The 21,373-nt window shown below is 38.6% G+C and overlaps 1 protein-coding gene and 1 long non-coding RNA gene across 3 annotated transcripts in view; one reads left to right on the forward strand and one right to left on the reverse strand.

Moving 5' to 3' along the window:
- LOC127647275 (neuronal-specific septin-3-like) overlaps positions 1–21,373 on the reverse strand; it is a 134,272-nt gene that overhangs the window by 87,997 nt on the left and 24,902 nt on the right. The window contains exon 1 of one of the 2 annotated variants that reach the window (XM_052131423.1): positions 5,131–5,386. The exons of the other annotated variant lie outside the window; for it this stretch is intronic. Coding sequence (XP_051987383.1) covers positions 5,131–5,185 — 55 coding nt within the window. The 5' untranslated portion in view covers positions 5,186–5,386. Of the gene's footprint in view, positions 1–5,130; positions 5,387–21,373 lie in introns of those variants that run through there. 2 annotated transcript variants of the gene reach the window in all.
- LOC127647281 (uncharacterized) lies at positions 19,786–21,351 on the forward strand. Its single transcript, XR_007971035.1, has 3 exons — positions 19,786–19,831; positions 20,907–21,092; positions 21,330–21,351. It is a non-coding gene; the product is annotated as an uncharacterized LOC127647281 (long non-coding RNA).

The raw sequence follows: 21,373 nt of genomic DNA on the forward strand, positions 1-21,373 counted from the left end.
TCGTCATTAACTCAACAGTCATCTCCATGGATCACAAAAGTCTACAAGTCTACAATTAAACTTCCACTGATAAGACGTGAATGACCCTTCACAATTTCACAACGACTTGACCACAAACGCCCATATGAAAGAAACATGGATCTCACTATACGTCCCACAACATTTCAGCCCAGCATCCAAGAGCCAGCCGATTTCCTCAGAATGAACAAGGGTTCTGTATATCTTCACTCAAGCACATGGAAGCACACTGGTCTCTTTTTGGAAAATCACCCAATTGGCCAGTTAGAAGTGAAGCCGAAAGAATGTAATGTCTCTCTTGTGGCATCTTTTACAAGGAATCACATGGTTTGGGCATAAATCTTATAGAAAACAACGCTTAATGTAGTGAGCAAGGCCAACAACGAAACTGCTTTTCAACACATCCACCCTCAAAGGGACATGGACGATGATGGTTCCATCCTTTGGATAAATCCAATTTAAGCTAGTGTCCAGTCAAAGTACTCACCCAGGTTAAACTTTTAACTCTGACAAAATCTAGAGTTCTGGCAAACTAGAAAAAAATTGCCAAACCGGTAGTGGTGAACCTGCAGCACACCTTTGGCGACAATGAAGAGTTTGCCGCAAAGCTCATTTGCATCTGAAAATAATGAGTAGCAAATATGCGGCAAGTTTGCAGCCACTAGATTTTTACAAGGAATGGCAAAAACAGAAGAACCGACAATGGGGACTCCTATATGGGGTCTTTTAATTTTTTCAGAGGCCTGTATCATAAAGGTCACTGAACGAACTCAAGGTTTCAGGAATGGTTTCAGGTTGACAAAATCATACCAATCCAATCAGCCTTATTTGGTACCATGATGCAGCTCATCAACTTTCTCTATCAACTCAGGCTTCAGTCCTGGCTTTACGATTAGATTACACGCAGCACACAATCGTGTGAGAGAACATGATTCACTTCTCGCAGAGACTGTGCTGAAAGCTGATTATTATGAAAATAAGAATTTAAATATATTTAAACTGTGCAAAAGATTTTTTTTTAAAAATATATATAGAAAAAATATAAATGCATTTACACTGCTCAAGAGTTAAGCATGAAATCATGAAGCCTTAAAACACATGATCTACAGAGTACAAGGGGTAACTCTAAAAATATTAAGCAATTCAAAACTTTTACACAACAAGAAGAGACAGCGAGAGCTCAAGGGGACTGCTGCAAACAATTTCTTAATGTGATCAAAAATATTTAAAACAGCTGGTATATCAATGCGTAAGTTAATTTATATAGGCCCACAACAAGAAAATACAGGCTTATTCATTTTAAAGCTTCAATTTATTTCAAATAAAAAAGCTTGTATATTTATTTGAATTGAAATATTATATATCATTCAAAACTTTACAATAAATGTAGGCTACTTTTGATTACAAAACTAATAGAGCCTATAAAGATGAATGCTCTCTTTAAATGTATTTACCTTTTTCAAAATCTACCACTTAGTCTATCAAAAAGTGTTTTTAAATGGTCTACACTATATAGCGCCTTTTTAACCTTAGCGGTATTCAAAGCACTTTACACTGCATCTCATTCACCCATTCACACACACACACATTCACACACCAATGGCTGCTCTGCAAGGTGCTATCCTGGCATTGCGAGCAACTTGGGGTTCAGTGTCTTGCCCAAAGGAATTGAACCACCAACCCAGCGATTGGTGGCCAACCCGCTCTACCACCTGAGCCAGAGCTGCCCACTTTTTAGACAATGGAATAGCCTTTTGTGATTCACAGAGCTATCACGTGTTTTCAAGTGGCTTTGAATAAAATGCATGAATCATATGAAGTACTTTAATGGTGTTTTTATGGTTCTTTTATGTCATTTTTGGAGCTTGACATTAATGAACATGACTAACACACAGTATCAGATTTGGATCTGGCTCTTCGGACTACTACACGATCCGTCTAAAAGCTTCAGTATCGGAGCTGATACCGATCCAGGTATTGGATCGGTGCATCCCTAATTATTATAACTTCAAGTAAAATACTGTATGTTAATTTCTAGTCCATGAAAGAAAGAAGGGGTTTGGTTGGCATTCATCCCTTTCCATAGCAATCTTCAGCTTTTAATATTTTAAAAACTATTATTTTTTGCAGGTATCCTATTAATCCATCCTACTGGAAACCGGCTACATGATACAGGCCACTACTCTCTAAGACACACCCAATGAACATGTTTGTTTACTACTTAGGAAATGGCAACTTAGTCTTCCCTGTCATTACATATAATTGCCACAGCTTTGCCACTCAAGAATGAGTTTCTGCAGACGTATCTACCAGACAAGCCACTCAGGATGTCCACAACTTCACAAAGGCAGCAACAACGCTTCCTCAGACAGTATTTAGCTGACAATGGCCTCCACTAGTGTATGAATGTAATAATAGATGCCGCTTTATTCTGAGTGCTCGAACTAATTTGTTTTTCCTCTTAACATCAGCACCTGTCTAAATACTGAACGGTTGTGAATGAGAAGCTATTGTTTTCCAGTCCCTGCTGTTGTCTGTCCATGACAGATCTGTTGGAAAAGGTGCCTCCCATACTCAGAAATGTGTGCAAATTCAATACTGGATGCATCTGTGGTGAAGGTTGTGGTGACAGTTCTTCAAATACCAGTGGAATGTTCACACTCTAGCTGTGGAACTGCACAACTTTCACTGCACTGAACAAGTTTGTACAGCCAACTTTTGGGAGTCGCATAGAATGTATGAAAATGAATTAAGCATAAATAAATTCTAAGTCCCTATATTTAATAAGATGAAATATGATTTAGTCAATTGACTTTGGAATTGTGGAAAATATCTCTCTTTCAAACATATCATATGGAGTGATTAATGACAATTAATGGAGTTAGAAAGAGTTATATTACTAAAAACATAAATTTGCTGACCACATCACTAACCACTTCAGCCAAATCAATTTAGCTGTGCAATTTCAACTTACCTCTACTCATCCATTAGCTATAGTTATGGTTTGCCTTTACACTTTATTGTCCAAAAAGAATGATAAATTTTTTTGCGATACACTTTGTGCTAAATTGTCAAAAGACACTATATAAATAAAGTTATTATTATTATTACTCTTCACAAAGTACTGCTATTCTAATATTCTATTCAGCTATTCTAACAATTAAATCTGTGCCCTTCTGACCCAGGCTGCTGGCAGGTCATCCCCGCCATTCCGGTGGATGGAAGGGTTCTCCCACTCCAGGCGGTCAAAGTACTGCTTTATTCTAAACCCAATTCCAAAAAAGTTGGGACAGTATGAAAATGCTAATATAAACAAAAATTTGTGATTTGTACATTTTATTCAAACTTTGCTATATTGAAAGCACTACAGCTACACACTATATGATGTCTTACCCTGTGAATTTCATTGTTGTTTTTTTACTGTACAGTAATGTCAAATCAGATGATTGCAACACACTTTTTACCAAATTCAAACATCACCAATTCTTCTAATAACTTTTATTAAGCATTTGGGCACTGAAGACATAAGTTTGTTAAGTTTAGAAAGTGGAATTTTCCCCCATTCATCCATTATGTATGTCTTTAGCTGCACAATTGTACAGGGTCTTCGTTGCAGGATGGTGTGCTTAATAATGCGCCACACATTCTCAATTGGAGACAGGTCAGGACTGCAGGCAGTCCAGTCTAGCACCCACACTCTCTGCCTACACAGCCATTATACTTGTAATCCGGTCAGTATGTGATTTAAAGTTGTCCTGCTGGAAAATGCAGGGATGTCCCTGTAAAAGACGGTGCTGGATGGCAGTATATGTTGCTCAAAAGTTTTTACATATCTGTCTGCATTCATAGTGTTCTCACAGATGTGCGAGTTACCCCCCCCCCCCCCACCCCCCCGGGCCATACAGACACTGGCTTTTGGAACTGATGCTAATAACAGCTTGGATGGTCCTTTTCCTCTTTGGCCTAGATAACACGAAGGCTGTTCCACTGTTCTGCTTTCCATCTAAGATGAGACCGAGCCCAAAGAAGTCAGCAGCGCTTCTGGACAGTGTTTATGTAGGGCTTCTCCTTTACATAGTAAAATCTTGTATCTGTAGATGCAGCAACAAATGGTGTTGGCTAACAAACGTTTACTAAAGTAATCCCAAGCCCATGTTCATGATATCCATTACAGATGAATGCCATTTTTTAAGAGAGTGACATCTGAGGGATCAGAGATCACACACATTCAGAAGTGTTTTTCGTCTTGCCCTTTACGCACAGAGATTTGACCAGATTCCTTGAATCTTTTAACTATATTGTGTACTGTAGAGGGTAAAATGCACAAAATCCTACCAATTTGTCTTTGGGGAACATTGTTCTCAGAGTGGTGGATTATTTGATGAAGCATCTGTTGGCAAATTGACAAGTCTTGAATGACCCTTGCTCTTGAAGGACACGGCTGTTTTTGGAGGCTCCATACAGTATAGTACTATGACACAATTGCCTCACCAGTTTAACATCTCCTATTTCACATCACCTTGTTATATCAACTCCTCAAATTGATATTAGTCTTAAATTGCCCTGCATCAACTTTTTTGGAGCATGTTGCAATCCACTGATTTGAAATTACTGTACATAAATAAAAAAATACAGAACAATTAAATTCAAAAGTAAAAACATCATATAATGTGTAGTTGTATTGCTTTCAATTTAGCAAAGGGTGAATATAATTTATAAATCACTCTTTTTTTTTTTTTGTATTAGCATTTTTCATGCTGTCCAAAATTTTTCGGAATTGGGGTTACAAAATAAAGCTTAATTATCGTCCACGCAGAAAGTTAATCAGCAGTCAAAAACTTTTATGGGAAAAGAAACACCTTCTTGACTGAGTGTTTAAACATATATGACTACATAATTCTGAAACTCAATGCAACAAGTGCGACCATAGTTAGTCGCGTCTGCCATAAAAAGTCAAAGAAAATAGCTACTTGAAGATACATCATCTTTATTAACTCTAGATACAGATGTAATCTATTTAAAAAATAATAATTAACCGATTTTTCCTCAGCTTTGTATATTATTATTATTATTATTATTATTTTGCATGAATGAATGAATGCTCACGCTTACCCTCAAAATCAGACAAAATGCCCTCCAGATGGTCATTCACAGAGATTTCAGACATCCTGACTTTCTGTACAGGGAAAACTTCCAGCCTCAATGGCACGCAATCACGAAATTAACTTTGCGTAATCAACACAAAGCCTAAGAGCTTCAAACCACCCAAAGCTTATCCGACCGTTTTTGATTGTTTATGATGCAACACAAAAGATGAAATGTTTGTGGAGTTTCATCTGAGGGCTAACAGCAGAACGCTTGATTCACTATCAATACGGACTTAGAGCGGACCATCCGATAAACCTCCTCCTCACTCCGAGTCCTGCCCCCTCACAAAGAGAGTGGTGGGTAAACTAAATCCCCACCCTTCACCCCACCCCGCGGCTACACCTGGAATAGGCAAGTAGTGCCCCGTCGTTAAAGCCTTTTTGCCCGCAAGGAGTTGTTTGAAAATGGGGAACTTTGTGGCCCCAAAGCTAGGCTACTGTTGGGTTCTTATCGTAGTCATGAGAGACGAGGAAGGGATTTCCTCTACGGGATTTATTTTTTTAGCTGATTGTTCAAAACTAAGGCTGTACATAACACGTATTCATCGACAATGTGTTTATCTATCTATCTATCTATCTATCTATCTATCTATCTATCTATCTATCTATCTATCTATCTATCTATCTATCTATCTATCTATCTATCTATCTGTCTGTCTGTCTGTCTGTCTGTCTGTCTGTCTGTCTATCTATCTGTCTGTCTGTCTCGCTGTCTGTCTATCTATATATATCTGTCTGTCTATCTATCTGTCTGTTTCTCTGTCTATCTATCTGTCTCTCTGTCTGTCTATCTGTCTGTCTGTCTCGCTGTCTGTCTATCTATCTGTCTGTCTGTCCATCTATATATCTGTCTCTCTGTCTGTCTGTCTATCTATCTGTCTGTTTGTCTGTCTATCTATCTGTTTCTCTGTCTGTCTATCTGTCTGTCTGTCTATCTGTCTGTCTGTCTATCTATCTGTCTCTCTGTCTGTCTGTCTGTCTGTCTATCTATCTATCTATCTAACCAGAGGCGCAATAAACATATATGAAACGCATAGAGGCACCATGTAAATGGGGGGCGCCGGCGGCTCACTAAAGGGGCAATCAGCCTCCTCAACCCCTGCAACATCAAACCCTCTGCTTTTTTACACATTTCATTTTAGGGATAGTTCACCCATCATTTATTCACCCCCATGCCATTCCAGATGTGTATGACTTTCTCTCTTCCGCTGAACTCAAACAAATAATTTTAGAAGAATATTTCAGCTCTGTAGGTACATACAATGCATGTCAACAAGGTCCAAAACTCGGATGCTCCAAAAAGTACATAAATGCAGCATAAAAGTTATCTATAAGTGGTTTATCCAATGTCTTCTGAAGTAATCTAATCTGTTTTAGGTGAGAATAGACCAACATGTAACACATTTTTCACTGCACATTTTGCAATTGCAGTCTACAGGACCGATCATTATTTCAGGCTTGATTGAGTCCAAAGAGTGCTACATGGCGCTGGGAAATATAATCAAGCTTGAAATCATGATTGCCAAGGAGACAGCTAATGTCAAGATTTACAGTAAAAAAGGACTTAAATATTGGTCTGTTTCTTTCTCACCCACAGGTATCATGTAACTTCTGTAGGCATGGAATTAACCACTGGAGTCTTATGGATTACTTTTTTGCTGCCTTTACTGTATGTGCTTTTTGGATCTTCAAAGTGATGTCCCCTTTTGACTTACATTGTATGAATCTGAACAACAATAACAGAGCTGAAATATTCTACTAAAAATCTTTATTAGTGTTCAGCAGAAGAAAGAAAGTCATACACATCTGGGATGCGAGAAGGGTGAGAACATGATGAGAGGATTTTCATTTTTGGGTGAACCAAAAATTTATAATCATGTAAGGAAATACATATGGATACAATGTGGATCAAGCTTAAATGTCCGTTGTCACTTTACACATATTCACCCTATATTATAAAATGTGCAACATTTACAGTCCACATTAAACTTCAAAATACAACTAGAGGTAACTCAAGGCTGCCCTGAGAAACATAATGTTAGACTTTTTAAATTACGCCAGTATACGCTCAGCTTTGGCAGCCATAAAAAAATACTAAAAATAAAACTAAACTACAAAACACTGAGAAAAAGAAAACTATATAAAAAAAACTACCAGACAAAAAAATAAATACGATTGAATATAACATTGAAATAAAATTCAATTAAAAATCTAAAACCATAATAACACTGGTGTACTGCACCCTTACTGAATTTGTTTTCTCTTCTCAGATGCATGTCATATTTACTAAATGCTTTATGTAACACGAAGTGCATAGGTCTTCTAAAATGTCAAAATTGAAACTATTTACTGTAATAATTTACAGTACATGAGATAACATTACGTTTCTATTAACACTGGTTTGTTTTATAAACTTAAAATTGCTGTCTGAAATGTTTACAACTAAAGTCTAACAATGCAAATATATTCAGATGTAGCAATATAACAATAGTCTTACATCAGGAACAGCTTCACGGGGTTTAATCCATTGTTGAGTAAAAAACCCTTTCATCTTTACTTACTGCCTACTGTGATTTTATGCTTATTTTACAGAGATATTTATTTATATCAAAAACAGGATATGTGGCAATTAAAAGTGCAAGCTGACTGACTGAGAGTAGCCATGTGACTGAGTTCCCAGACTCTATATTTGAACTTCCATGCAGAGGAGCCAAACAGCGATCCTTCGTGGCCCTCATTAGCCATATGAGTGTAGTGTGCTGAGGATTAATGTCACATAGTCTTTTAATACTTATCCAGACAGGTTCTGGCTTTAGGCAGAGTTTCAGGGCTTTTGTAGGGAAATGAGTCCTTGACTGCGCTGCTAACCACCTCTGTCAAATTACATGGGTTTCTGAGGGACAACAATTTCTGGAAGTTGAAAAGTGCAATTTCATGTATTTGGGAGATGGACAGTAAAGGGATTAGATTCGTTTGCGTGATGCTAGCATTGTCAGCTATACATGTGAGCATTTAAGTGGTACAGGATTTGTGAGGATAAAAAATAGATTTGGTTTTGGTAGAAGAGATGCCATCGACTACGGCAGCCCAGGGGTGCACAGGAGAACAAAATTAACAAAACACATAAAAGCTGAAATAAACCACAGGACAATGAAATTAAGCCACAGCACAATAGAAACAGCCACAACATACCAAAATAAACCCCAACATTACAGAGAAGCCATGGCACAATAAAATGAAACAAAAACACAACAAAACTAATCCACAACACAATGAAATGAAGCCACAACACAACGGAAAATCACAGCACAACAATATTTAAGACACAGCACAACAATATTTAAGACACAACACAACAAATTAATCTACAGCACAACAGATAAGCAACAGCAAAATGGAAATAAGCCACAACCAGCAAAACTAAAATATTAATTCCTGTTTGCACACAGCTTCCCTGTCAGACAAATATATTGAATAAAAAATCTAAATATCAGGTTGGGAGATGAGACTTTGTCGAGTTCCAATGCCCTCCCTCCCTCTCTCTCTCTCTCTCTCTCTCTCTCTCCCTCTGCATCTCTGTGCAGCAGTGCAGCACACATCGGCACATCAGACACACACAGACACACACACACACACACACACACACACACACACACACACACACACACACACACACACACACACACACACACACACACACACACACACACACACACACACACACACACACACACAGACAGGCAGACAGCAGCCCCTACCAGCTCCTATTCCAGTTGTGTTTTTCTTGGCTTGTGTGGAGGTGAGTGGTGAAGAACAAAAGAATAAGCTACCAGTGCCTGGACTTTACAGCTAATTATCCAAAAGACAAACATAGTTAACTTGTGTCTTGCTAACAGGCATGACTCATGACCTACCAGCTAATGTAATTAAGTTAGCTTAAGTTTAGCTAAGGCAATATATCATGGCCATACAGGCTAATGTACTGTACTTAATGGAGACACTACAGGTAATACAGTAAAAATGTATGTCTAGTAACATCATCACAATTGCCACATTGATATGCAAATTAGGCATGAACTAATTAAAATGCGCTAATTTGCATACATTTGACAGGGCACTGCAGGTGAATAGGATAAACAAAATTTCTAAAGCATATCACCTATAAAGCATATGGTGTATTCCAATAACACCAAAATAATTCAAACGATTTATTGCCTTGTGTAAAATTATTAGTGACATTATGTCCCTCTCCTTGGTGAAGTCATTTGTTAGAAATATATACTTGAAACTAGTAGCATAGAAAACATGCACATTGAGTTTCCTTTGCTGTTGCCTGCTCTTGTGATAAACTTAGTGAATACTAAAGAAGACCATAGTCTCTGTGTGAACTGATTATTTAGAAGAAATCTGTTAAATTGTGTGAGTGTCAGGGAATTAAAGTAAGGAAGTCAGAGTTGTGTTAATACATTTAACATTTAGTTGATGACAATATTTTTTAAATAAATAATTATGAGAAGTGTCCTTTTTTCCACTTGAACCCCTGCCACCCAAAATGTCTGTGCACGCGCCCTGGCCAAAACACAAAATTAAGCCTGATCTTTTTTGATAATTTTTCTCTGCTGTGGCTTAATTTCACTGTGATGTGGCTTAATTTTTATTGTGGCTTATTTTTGTTTTTAGCTTGTAATTTGTTTTTAGCTTTTATATACTTATAAATGTACTTATTTACACCATAATCCCACACAGTAAAACCTTGTTTAACTTGGACTCAAGGGTCTGAACTAAGACCAGATTTCAAATTATCTTTCTATAAATTGTGTACTTCATACATGAAAGACTGCTTTGAAGCTCAATACAGACTTCGATTTTTTCTTAAAAGATTCTCAAGGTTCCTAGAATTTAAACAAAAGATCTTTGCAGCTTTTAAACAAATTGCTATATATGGAATGTGTTTATGCAAAATATATTAGACCTTTTGATACGGCCGTTTGTGCACACATCACAGTTAAACAGCAAATGTCAGAGAGCTAGCAAACACAGCTGCTGCAGCAGTAAATTACTCATAAACTTTCAATTTCCTGCATGTTGCAATTGACTGGAACACTTCTCAAAAAAGTGGGAAGCATTTAATCCTAGCTCAGAATTACTTTCCCACATCAAAGAAATAACCAAGAGGTTATCGAGCAATGCCTCCAAGGTCATGACCAAGGCCTTTTAATATTACATATCCATGTTAATCAGAATGATTTAGATAATTATAAAATAAAGCAGATTTTGTAATGGATATTTATAACCAATGCAGCCTAAAATTACATGGAATAAACAAACTTGCATAAAATTATTATAGACTTTTTAAGTTGCAGTCCAGCCCTATGAGCACAATAGATCTAGCACACACAGTACCAACTGTGCCACAGCTCTGACCTTTGCATATGTTTTTATCAGTATTTATTTATTTTAATTATTTTCATATTTGCTGGGCCAAATTATGCTGACAAACCCCTGTTAGTATAAAAACCCAGAGGAATCTGGATTTACATATTGTAGAATAGCCAGAGAGCAGATTGAAATGAATGCTTACAAACTGGCAAATATCTGTGAGCAGAATGCCTGCATGACAGCTGTAGAAGACAGCTCTGCTGACCTGCTCTGATCTGCAGACAACCACTGAAGCAGGCAATTATATCTAGTGCAGTGCTGGTTATGTCAGGCTTGTTGGCTGGACAATAGTTGACATTTGACCTCACCTGCCTCAGGTCACAGATAAGGTGCTCTCACCAAGGTATGTACTCCTCAGAATCTGATGTTAACATTGTGTTCATAAGCTGGTTGAAAAGGTGACTTTTCTAGCTGGAGAGCCAATCATCTTGAAATCAGCACTGGCACCTGTGGCTGCAGGGCATGCATACCAGTGATCATGTTGTCATTACATTGACAATAGTGTGCAGTGAAAAATAAAAATAAAATAAATAAATAAATATATATATATATATATATATATATATATATATATATATATATATATATTGATCAACAAAATAAGCCCTTTCGGTCCTATTTTCTGTTGCCAATGTTGCATTGTAGCTGTTGAATTATTCAAGGATGCAATGGGAGCTGTGCTCTGACAGGAACAGGAGATTAATATTTGTCATGCTCTCTGATACTGTGCAACTGACCAGAACAGCAAATGGAATTTGATCAGAGAGCAGAGAGCAGTGTATGAGAGTGTTCCTGTTGTGGAAATCTGCCAGCCTGCGCTCGCTACTCCCTCATCATACTCTTCCTCACAGCTGCCTCAAGCCAATCCTGATAGTGGTGAGGTGCTGTACAAATCACCAGATTTTCCCAATATCCAATTATACCTTCAGCAGAGATAGATCAAATTCAGTGAAACAGGTCTTTGCGAAATAGCACAGCAAAAAAATTATTTATTAATTGGTAACACTTTAAAATAAGGATTTATTCTGTTTGCTAACACATCATCAGTTAAAGGGATTGTTCATCCAAAAATGTTAAATTCTCTCATCATTTACTCACCGTTATGATATCCCAGATGTGTATGACTTTATTTCTCCTGTAGAGCACACAATTTTTTTTTTTTAAGAATATCTCAACTCTGTAGGTCCTGACAATGCAAGTGAATGGTGGCCAGAACTTTGAAGCTTAAAAAGCATATAAAGATAGCATACAAGCAATCCATATGACTCCAGTGGTTAAATCCATGTCTTCAGAAGTGATATGATATGTAGATGAGAACCGTCTTGGGTTACTTTGCTGAAACACTTGTTCCCTGAAAAAGCGGAACGAGATGCTGTGCTGATTCAGCGTTTTGGGAACGTCTTTTAGGAGTGACCAGCTGTGAATATGTGTGCAACACAATAAAATTGACTAGAATTTATAGACTCTGTTGGAGACATCATCAGAATGTGCCAGTAGCAGGGCTATAAATAGATGCGCCACAGGTGCATCATCAGGACTTTTGTCTGAAGAGCAGTCCTGGACATCCTCAATGTTGCAATGAAGCACAGCATCTCGTTCCGCTTTTTCAGGGAACAAGGGTTACAGCAAAGTAACCTGAGACGTTCCCTTATCAAAAGCGGCACTTAATGCTGCGCTGGTTCAGCACTTTGGGAACGAGAATACCCACGCCACCGCACTGTGGGTGTCTGGACCACTTGCAGTTGTGTTGTGTGTGCTCACAAGAGCGCGAGAGGTCTCAGACATGAGCTTGTGATGTTGACTCAAGGACGGAAGAGGTGGCATGAACATACAAACTATAAAATCTTTTCAACCGGAGTGAATACATACAGGCACATTTTGGGCCATGCATGTGCCATTGCGTCCAGACCCAGGGGGGGCTGGATGGCTCAGAGAAAAGTAGATGGGACATTGCGTTTGTTAGGAGGTGAAGAGGTCTACTTATGCTTTGTAAAATCTTAGCTAGATTTGGTTCACTACCTCGGGGTGGAGTTTCCATTCTCCCATCTGTATTTTTTGTCTGGAAAATAAGTCCGCTCCCACATTCAGGCATCCAGGGATATGTACTGCTCCGAGTGGCAGGAGCTTGCCCTGGGCCCAAAGGAGAATCTGTTGTGCCAGACTGTAGACCTCCTTGATGGTTTCTGTAAGAGACTGTCACTGTGTTGTCCACTCGCACCAGGAAATGGCAGCCTCTCAAATGCTGGAGGAAGTATTTCAGGGCCAGAAATACAGCCATCAACTTCGACACAGTTGATGTGCCAATCAAGCTGATGGGCCTCCTATTCCCCTTGAGCTGGACGACCACTTAAGACAGCTCCCCAGCCTGACAGGGAGGTGTCCGTCAATAGCAATCTGCGATGGCAAGTCGCACCTAGAGTGGGACCCAAAGCGAGGAGCAGAGAACCACATGGAAAGGGTACATAGCTTGCGGCGCATAACCCTCATCTGCCTTCGGGGATTGGTCCTTGGGTGAAATCCCATGGCTTTGAGCCACAACTGAAACAGTCTCATATGCAGATGGCGCATAGGAATCACCGAGGATGCAAATGCCATGAGACCTAAGTAAAAAATGTTTGACCTAGCCTGACTTTGCTCAGCGTATGAATGGTCTCGATTGTAGCAGGAGATAGCTATGCCCGCATCATGAACAAATTTCATATGATCCCTAAATACGTCATTCTCTGGGTAGGAGAAAATGCTTTTCTTGACGTTGACTTTCAACACCGAAACAACCAGGTGAGCTAAGACAATATTTCTGTGCTGTAATGCCAGTTCTCGTGACTGTGCTAGAATCAGCCAGTCATCTATATAATTCAAAATGTGTTTGCCCTGGAATCGTAATGGAGCCTGTACTACATCCATGCACTTTGTAAATGTGCGAGGTGATAAGGCCGAATGGAAGAACCCAATATTGGAAAGCTTCACCCCCAAATGCGAACCTCAGGAACTGCCTGTTTTGTGGCAAAATTTAAATGTGTCTATGAGATCGATCATCATTAACCAATGTTGTATTTGTGACACGACCCTTCTGACAGTTAAAATCTTGAACTTGAGTTCCTTGAACAAACAGTTCAAGCCTCAAAGACCTAAGATCGGACACAATCCCTCATCCTTCTTGGGAACCAGGAAGTATTTGCTGTACTAACCTGACTCTTTACCTAGAAGGGGAACATGTTCTATGGCCCCTCTGACCTGAGGATATTGCAGCTCTTGTGACAGTAAATGTGTTTGTTCCGGTTTCACGTTAGTGGGAACCACGCCATTGAAACTCGAAGGATGGCAAAGGTGTCATGGCCAGCCACAGGGCTGGGCACAAGATCTACCCCCACAAGGCTGGGCACAAGACCATCAGGACTCTTTGCGAGGGGGAGCGTGACTCGCCACACTCTGCTTTTGGACCTAGAAGGACCGGGGTGAAGCTGGGTGGACGGCAGCCCCTCTCTCTGAGTGCGGTGAGGAAGGAATTAAACAAAGACTTTTTACCTCCCGAAACCTGGTAATGACTATTCATAGAGGGGCATTAAGGAGGAAACTCTGTCCTTATCCTTAGTACCCGAAAGATTTAGCCACAGATGCCTCTCCATGCTGACCAAAGCAGCCATTGAACGGCCGATAGCGTGAGCCATCTGCTTGGTCGCACGGAGAGTTAAATCTGTGGCTCGACGAAGCTCTGAAAACGTTTCCTCGTCGATAGTACTCCCCGCACTCAGGTCCTTCAGTAGATCAGCCTGGTACGCTTGTAACACCGCCATGGTGTGTAGAGCATCACCAGCCTGACCTGCAGCTTGATAAGCCTTCCCCACAAGGGTTGAGGTGGTCCTACACGGCTTTGTGTGGAGAGTTGATCCTTTTAATGATGATGCCGTACCAGGTGAGAGATAGCCCGTGAGCATCTCTTCTACCTGTGGCATCGTTGTATGCACCTTAGCACCCACGATAGTCGAATATGTCAACGTTGAGGGCACAAAGACACGGGAAGTACAAGGTGTCTTCCATGAATGAGTCAACTCGTCATGGAGATCATCAAAGAAGGGGAGAGGCTGACTTTGAGTTCCCTCTCCCCGGCAACCAGACAGAAATCTATCCTCTAATTTTGATTGTTTGGGGGTCTCTTGTTCATGCGGCTGTAGTCTGGCCACCACACGAGTAATTACCTCAAGCAATTTATTATTCAACCACTTTATTATTACGCGACGAATGCTCAGAGATCCCTCTCATGAACTGAAGAGGCCCCAAGGCGCGCTTTGAGATCATGCGAGGGACCGGTTGGATCTGGAGAGAGAGAGCGAGTGATAGGGACGAACCGTCTCTCGCTCCTCAGCCAGATCCATACGTGAGCCCCACAACGAAATGGTGGGGGCTGGCTCTTGGAAATAAGCAAGACGAGTGCGCAGCATCTTCACAGTGAGCAGCTCTCAATGCTCACACCTGCATTGCTCTAACGCAAGAGCAGCATGCTCTTCCCCCAAACAAACAAATCAAATTTGTAAACAGGGAAACACACAACGTTTGCTTTGTTTATCACTCATTTTCTCTTTGACTTTCACACTTAAGTGATAGAAGAAAAAGAAGAAAAAATATTTCTGCACACTGCCTGACAAAGCTAACTCCTATCAGAGGAAAATACAGAGTTTGAGAGCCTTGAGAAGCACAACACATCACAGAGTGGTCTGAAGACAAAAGACCTGACGATGCACCTGTGACACATCTATTTATAGCCCTGTTACTGGTGCATTCTGATGATGTTACCAACAGATGCTATAAATTCTGGTCAATTTTATTGACGCGTTGGACACATATTCACAGCTGGTCACTCCTAAAAGACGTTCCCAAAGGGCTGAAGCAACGCAGCATTATGTGAAGCTTTTGATAAGGGAACAGTTAAATATTTAATTCCTTTTTTAGTATAAATTTCAAATTTCACTTTGACTTCCACATTCTTCTTCTTTTGTTTTTTGGCCATTTGAATTCTTATTGCACATCACCACCTACTGTTCAGGACTGGTGAAAGGTGGAGCTTTATAATATGATTACTTTTACACTGTCTTTATATACTTTTTGGAGCTTCAAAATTCTAGCCACCATTTACTTGTATGGTATGCACCAACAAATGAGATATTCTTCTAAAAATATACATATGTGTTTTGCAGAAGAAAGAAAGCCATACACATCTGAAATGGCATGAGTTTGAGCAAATGATGAAAGAATTCTCATTTTTGGGTGAACTACTCCTTTAACATGAACTAAAAATAAACAATACATTTACATAATTAATCGTAGTTAATGCAATTTTCAACATATATTATTACATTCTTAAAATGAAAAGGCATACTGCTAACATTAGTTATTTCATTATGAAATAAACATGAACCAAAATTTAACAATTGTCTTGTCATTAATTAAAATTGTACAAAATTATAAAAAAAAATTAATTATTAGTTCATGACACCTAATGCATTTACTAATGTTAACAAATACAATCTCATTGTAAAGTATTACTTCTTAATCTGTAAGTATGTCTAAACATCTAAACAGCCTTAAAAATGATACATCTATTTCAGATGCAATATTGTGAAAGATTTTGTATTGTGAAATATATTAAGACTTAGAGAATTCTCTTTAGAGAATGTATTATAATTTAAATGTTTCTTTACCCAAGATAATGTGTTAAGCATGAACCTCAGTTACCTTAGTTAAAAAAAAAAGATTTGTGCTTGAAACTAGAATAATTTACTTGGCTAGTAAGGTAAGACTTTGTAAATTTGTAAATGCACATCCCTTTTGAGGTACAGTCACCAAACTTTGTACACATATAGATCTCATCAAGCCGGACAACTTTCGCGCTGACAGTCATAGGCTCTGCCAAAAAGGAAGTTGGCCATTTTGGATTGTTTGAAAAAGGCATGCTGAGGAATTTGAAATACTCCGAGTCCTCCCAGGGATTTAATGTTACGGGTACCCAAATGTGGGTGACATCATCCCTGCTGAAAAAAACAATAGAAACCATTACAGAATTGCTAATGGTTTTATTGGTTATATAGGGAACTGTATTGGTTTTAATGGAAACTGTAATGGTCCTAGTAGGTCTCTATTGGTAATTTGCTTTCTCCTATTGGTGGCATGTTTTGTCTATTTTTCTGTATTGGTTTTAATGGAAACTGTAATGGTCCTAGCAAGTCTCTATTGGTAGTTTGCTTTCTTCTATTGGTGGCATGTTTTTTCTATTGGATACCATTAAGGACCAATAGAACACCTTTGGCAACTTATAGGTTACAAGTATCTACTGAACACCAGTATGAACCATTACGACTCCAATAAATGTAGTGTTTTCTTTGGTTTGATGATAATGATTTAATATACACATACACATAATTATAGGCTAGATGCTGATTTTTTTTTACAATTATTGCAACAACAAAATAGATTTAAAAATTACATAAATAAACGTTGTGTGTGTGTGTGTGTGTGCGATAACATTACGATATCCAGAAACCAATTTCAATAGCACATTAAGTTTAATTTATCGACATCGAACTCATGTTTACTATGATAGTTTCATCTTTACATCTACTAGGCTTGCTTCTGCATGATTTCAAAAACAACACATTCCAGCGCCAGATCGCCTCTTATTTAACTCTGCTTGTCAACTATGGTTTCATTCGTCTCTGATACATTTGTAACAGTGGTGGGGACAATATCGACCCAGGCAAAAAGTTGTGGCGACATGTCTCACCCACAAATTACGCCGCAAATTCAGTCTCCACTGTCCTTTTGCCTTGTAAGCGCATGAGAGAAAGAACAATAAGGGCAATTCACTCAAAGAGTCTGCTTGTTTGTGTGTTGTATCAGGAGCGAATGAATGCCTGCTGCTCCGTTTCTGATTGTCCACGCAACTCCAAATCTACACAACGCAGAGGTTATTAGTGTCTTCTAACTGGTGTCACTAAGCTATCTGCATGGCTGCACATCAGCCAGGCTTGGCCCACCGGTTACACTTACACTAATAGAGAAACTCTCTGTTCAAACTTCAATTTAGCAGGCTTGTAGAAAGAAAAAAATACAATCAGACAGGTATACAGAAGGAGGTCATTTAAATTATTTAAATAATACACATAATGCATGATATTACTGTGGACATTAACTTTATTAAGTTCATGTTTAGGCTCCGTGGTATAATAGAACTAGTTATTTAAAACACTTACATCAGGTTGCTTTAAATCAAAGATCAAGATAAAAAGGAGCGAATCACACACACACACACACACACACACACACACACACACACACACACACACGCACGCACACACGTCTGGCAAGGGTTTGTTCTAGTCCCTCTCAAAAATGTTTGGAAAACTGCAAATGTATAGTTTGTCTTCCACTTTGATACACATGCATTTACCCTGAAGGCAACTAACAGGAACTAATTCTGTCTTGGATGATTCCCAGCGTTGCACAATGGAAATGTGTGGAACAAAACCACAAGGTTGTGGTAGTGGAAATACTGCAGCTACCTTAAATGTTGTTAATAATAATGCTATGTGATCATCCGTGGAAGAGAAAGAAATAATTTTATCGATTACCCCACATGTTCCATCTGTTAGTTTCACATAGCTTTCATCTCGTCTCTGAGATTGAGTGTAGTCTCTGCTACTATACACCAGACCTCCTTTGATCATACGTTTGTGCACTACAACTTCATCAGGTATGCACACGCTAGAGGCACAGAAGGCAGCCCGTTCTTCCTGTGTAACAATATGCACGCTCCCATTGTCAAGTAGCGTAGTATTGTCACATTTGACAGCATTTTGGATCCTTGGGTACTTGTTCAAATCAGAACAGAACCGTAACACCTCTTCTTTCACCGTGTACTTGGATGAGAAGTAAGGAATTGATCTAAACAGAAGAAACTTGGTAACTATCTGATTAGCCACTTCCTTTTACCAAAGTCAGGAGTTTGCCATTTGCGTTTTGAAAGGAAATGCAGAATGTGTCCACAATGGGCCCCACAACTTGACTGACTTGGCAAGATGACTGAGAAGGTGAATGTTAAATGTCATCTGTGACTCGCCATATAAAATCTGAAACCTGAACATGAAGTCAAGCAACAAGATCTCAGCTCTGTTGATTTCACAAGGTTTTAGTTCATTCTTCAGTAGCAGATAAATGGCTGATACAAGTAGGCCAAGATGTTGCAGGTACTTTTTGGGAACAAATCCTTCAAGACATGGTAGGCTGTAGAACAGGAGCCAGGATCGCCACTCTGAGGCTTTCCAGTGCACCCTATCTGACAACCCTCTAGGCAGTCGAGTAATCAGGTGTGGAGGTTGGATACCAACAATTCTAGCATCGATCTCTCTCAAAGTGGCAGGGCTGCCTACATAATATGGCTGGGTGGATGAAGTAGTATCAACCAGGAGTCTAGTAACCTGTCTTGAAACCCCCAGTAAGACTGCATGCATGTAGTCTGGGACAAAACAATATACAGCACACTGCTACAAGCTATTCAAAATGCTTTCTTAAAGTTTATAATGTAAATAACCTTTTAAAATAGGCTCTACAAAAAAATAAAATGACAAAGAAATATGAAACTGACCACTATCTCATCTGTTTCACTGTTAATACTTTTATTTAACAGGTATACGTTGTGTGAGGACTTTTATTTTGATATATCCGATGAGAATTCTTCTCCTTTTCTCTGGGTTTTTATTTATTTGTCTATTAAAAATCAAAAGTTATTATTCAGTAAGAATGTCAGACTTTGCTGGATCACCTCCGCCGTATGTACTAAAGTTTTTCCTTTTCTTTTTTAATAATCAAATTTATTCAAATAATCGGGACAATCCTACTGGATAAGCTCGATAGTCTAACGTTAATTTACCTGTTTCATTGGCTGTTTGGCTCTCTTCCTCGTCAACATCAACATCAACACTTGGCCTGTCATGTCGACACAGTGTCTGGCGAGGTATCTTTGCCTTACTTTGAGGTTCCAAGTATAGCTTATATTTTTGCCTATTTCTACGCATATTTGTCCAAAAAAATAAATAATGATGCTCGAGACGAGTTGTTGAGTTCTTATCATGTAAAAAGGGGGCGGAGCTTGGCTTGCGCGTGACAGAGTGCCAACTGAAATAACGGTAAACTGATCTGCCCGTTCACTAGCGAAACCACCCAACTTTTTCTGTCAGGTAAGTTAGTGTCATTAATACTTTTCTTTCCTGTTATTTTCGATGCAATATTTATTTTCTGTCCATATTTTATACCTTTTCTCTGTCTTTACTACTTTATGTCAGTATTGAGGTAACGTTAGACTTTCGTACCGGGCTGTGTAACGTTAGCACTATTTATCCGGTGCTAACATTACCTCAGTGCCAGCTATGCAGATAATTATGGTTATGTTGTCGTAAGTTAGTAAAAAAATATGTATAGCCATTTAAAATGAGACAAAGTGGACTCAATAAGTTATCCTAAAAGGATGGAAACTGCTGGAAAGGATGGACGATTTGAGTATTGAATTAAATGTGTCGGTCAATAGAGATTTTCTGCTAACGTTAAATCGTTTCTGTCTTGGAATGTAACGTTATGTATCAACATTGTTAGTAAGTAACTTGACTGCTTATTAACATACCACGTAAGTTAAGTCTGTTGATAGTAATAATACAAAAGTAACTTAATTAAAGGCTGACACAGACAAGCATGAAAGTAGCCTACGTTACCGAATTAATTTAACAGTCAATGTCTTGCCCAGTAAGGTTAACTTATTCACGTAACGTAAATACAGTTGATTGAGGATATGCCTTAAGTGAACGTAAACAGTTGAAACATTCCGATATGTTATCCGTGCATTAGGTCGACAGCAGCCTAATAAACATGCTGCTCTCTATCAAATAACGTTAACGTTAATGTTAATGTTAATTAAACAATAAAAGACAAAGAATCACACGTTTTGACTGGATGCCTTAAACTATAGTTAATGCATGCATTAATTTATTTGCATTTGATCATTCAATGTCAGTTTATTTATTTATTTATTTATTTCAGGCCTACAGCCTACTTAAATACTAATGTTAGATAAACCTAACAGTTACCTGAACAAATTAAAGAACTGTTTATTTAATTTGTATCTTTGTTTTATTTGACTTTTTTGTCATGTTTATTGGTTATGTTATATATTTGGTCACAAATAAGAAATTTTGTGTTGCTAATACAAATTAATTGATATAAAATGTGTTTTTATTAATTGTCATTTGTCTTGTATGTTAGCATGTTTGCCTACGTCCGGTATATTGACGACAACATCCGACAGATAGTGCCCTTGGACTACGTAAAAGGCTTCTGTCCAAAGGATCTCAAGGATTTTGAAACCAAGAAAAAATATAATATTTTGTGGAAGAAATCAGCCAGAGGACCAGGGGCAATACTACAAAGCACAGATATTAAAATTGGCTGGTAGGCATTTCAAGCTACGCTATACCCCCTAAACGTATCTTTATTTTAAGTATATTGGTCAAAATATTTGTTGCACTGCTGGAAACATAGATGTGTGTATTACAGTTCCTGTTACAAAATATTCTGATAACCACTAACATCTACAGTGGTGACTGACAAAGAAGTAGTTATTTTTGTGTGAGATATTTTTGTTGGTTTGTTGTTACTTGTATTTAGTTTCTCTCTTCTATTCTTCAGAATCTGAAGAGGAATTAAAGCGCCAGCTGAATCTCAATACCCCA

The sequence above is a fragment of the Xyrauchen texanus genome, chromosome 8 (genome assembly GCF_025860055.1).
Source record: "Xyrauchen texanus isolate HMW12.3.18 chromosome 8, RBS_HiC_50CHRs, whole genome shotgun sequence".
Lineage (NCBI taxonomy): Eukaryota > Metazoa > Chordata > Actinopteri > Cypriniformes > Catostomidae > Xyrauchen > Xyrauchen texanus.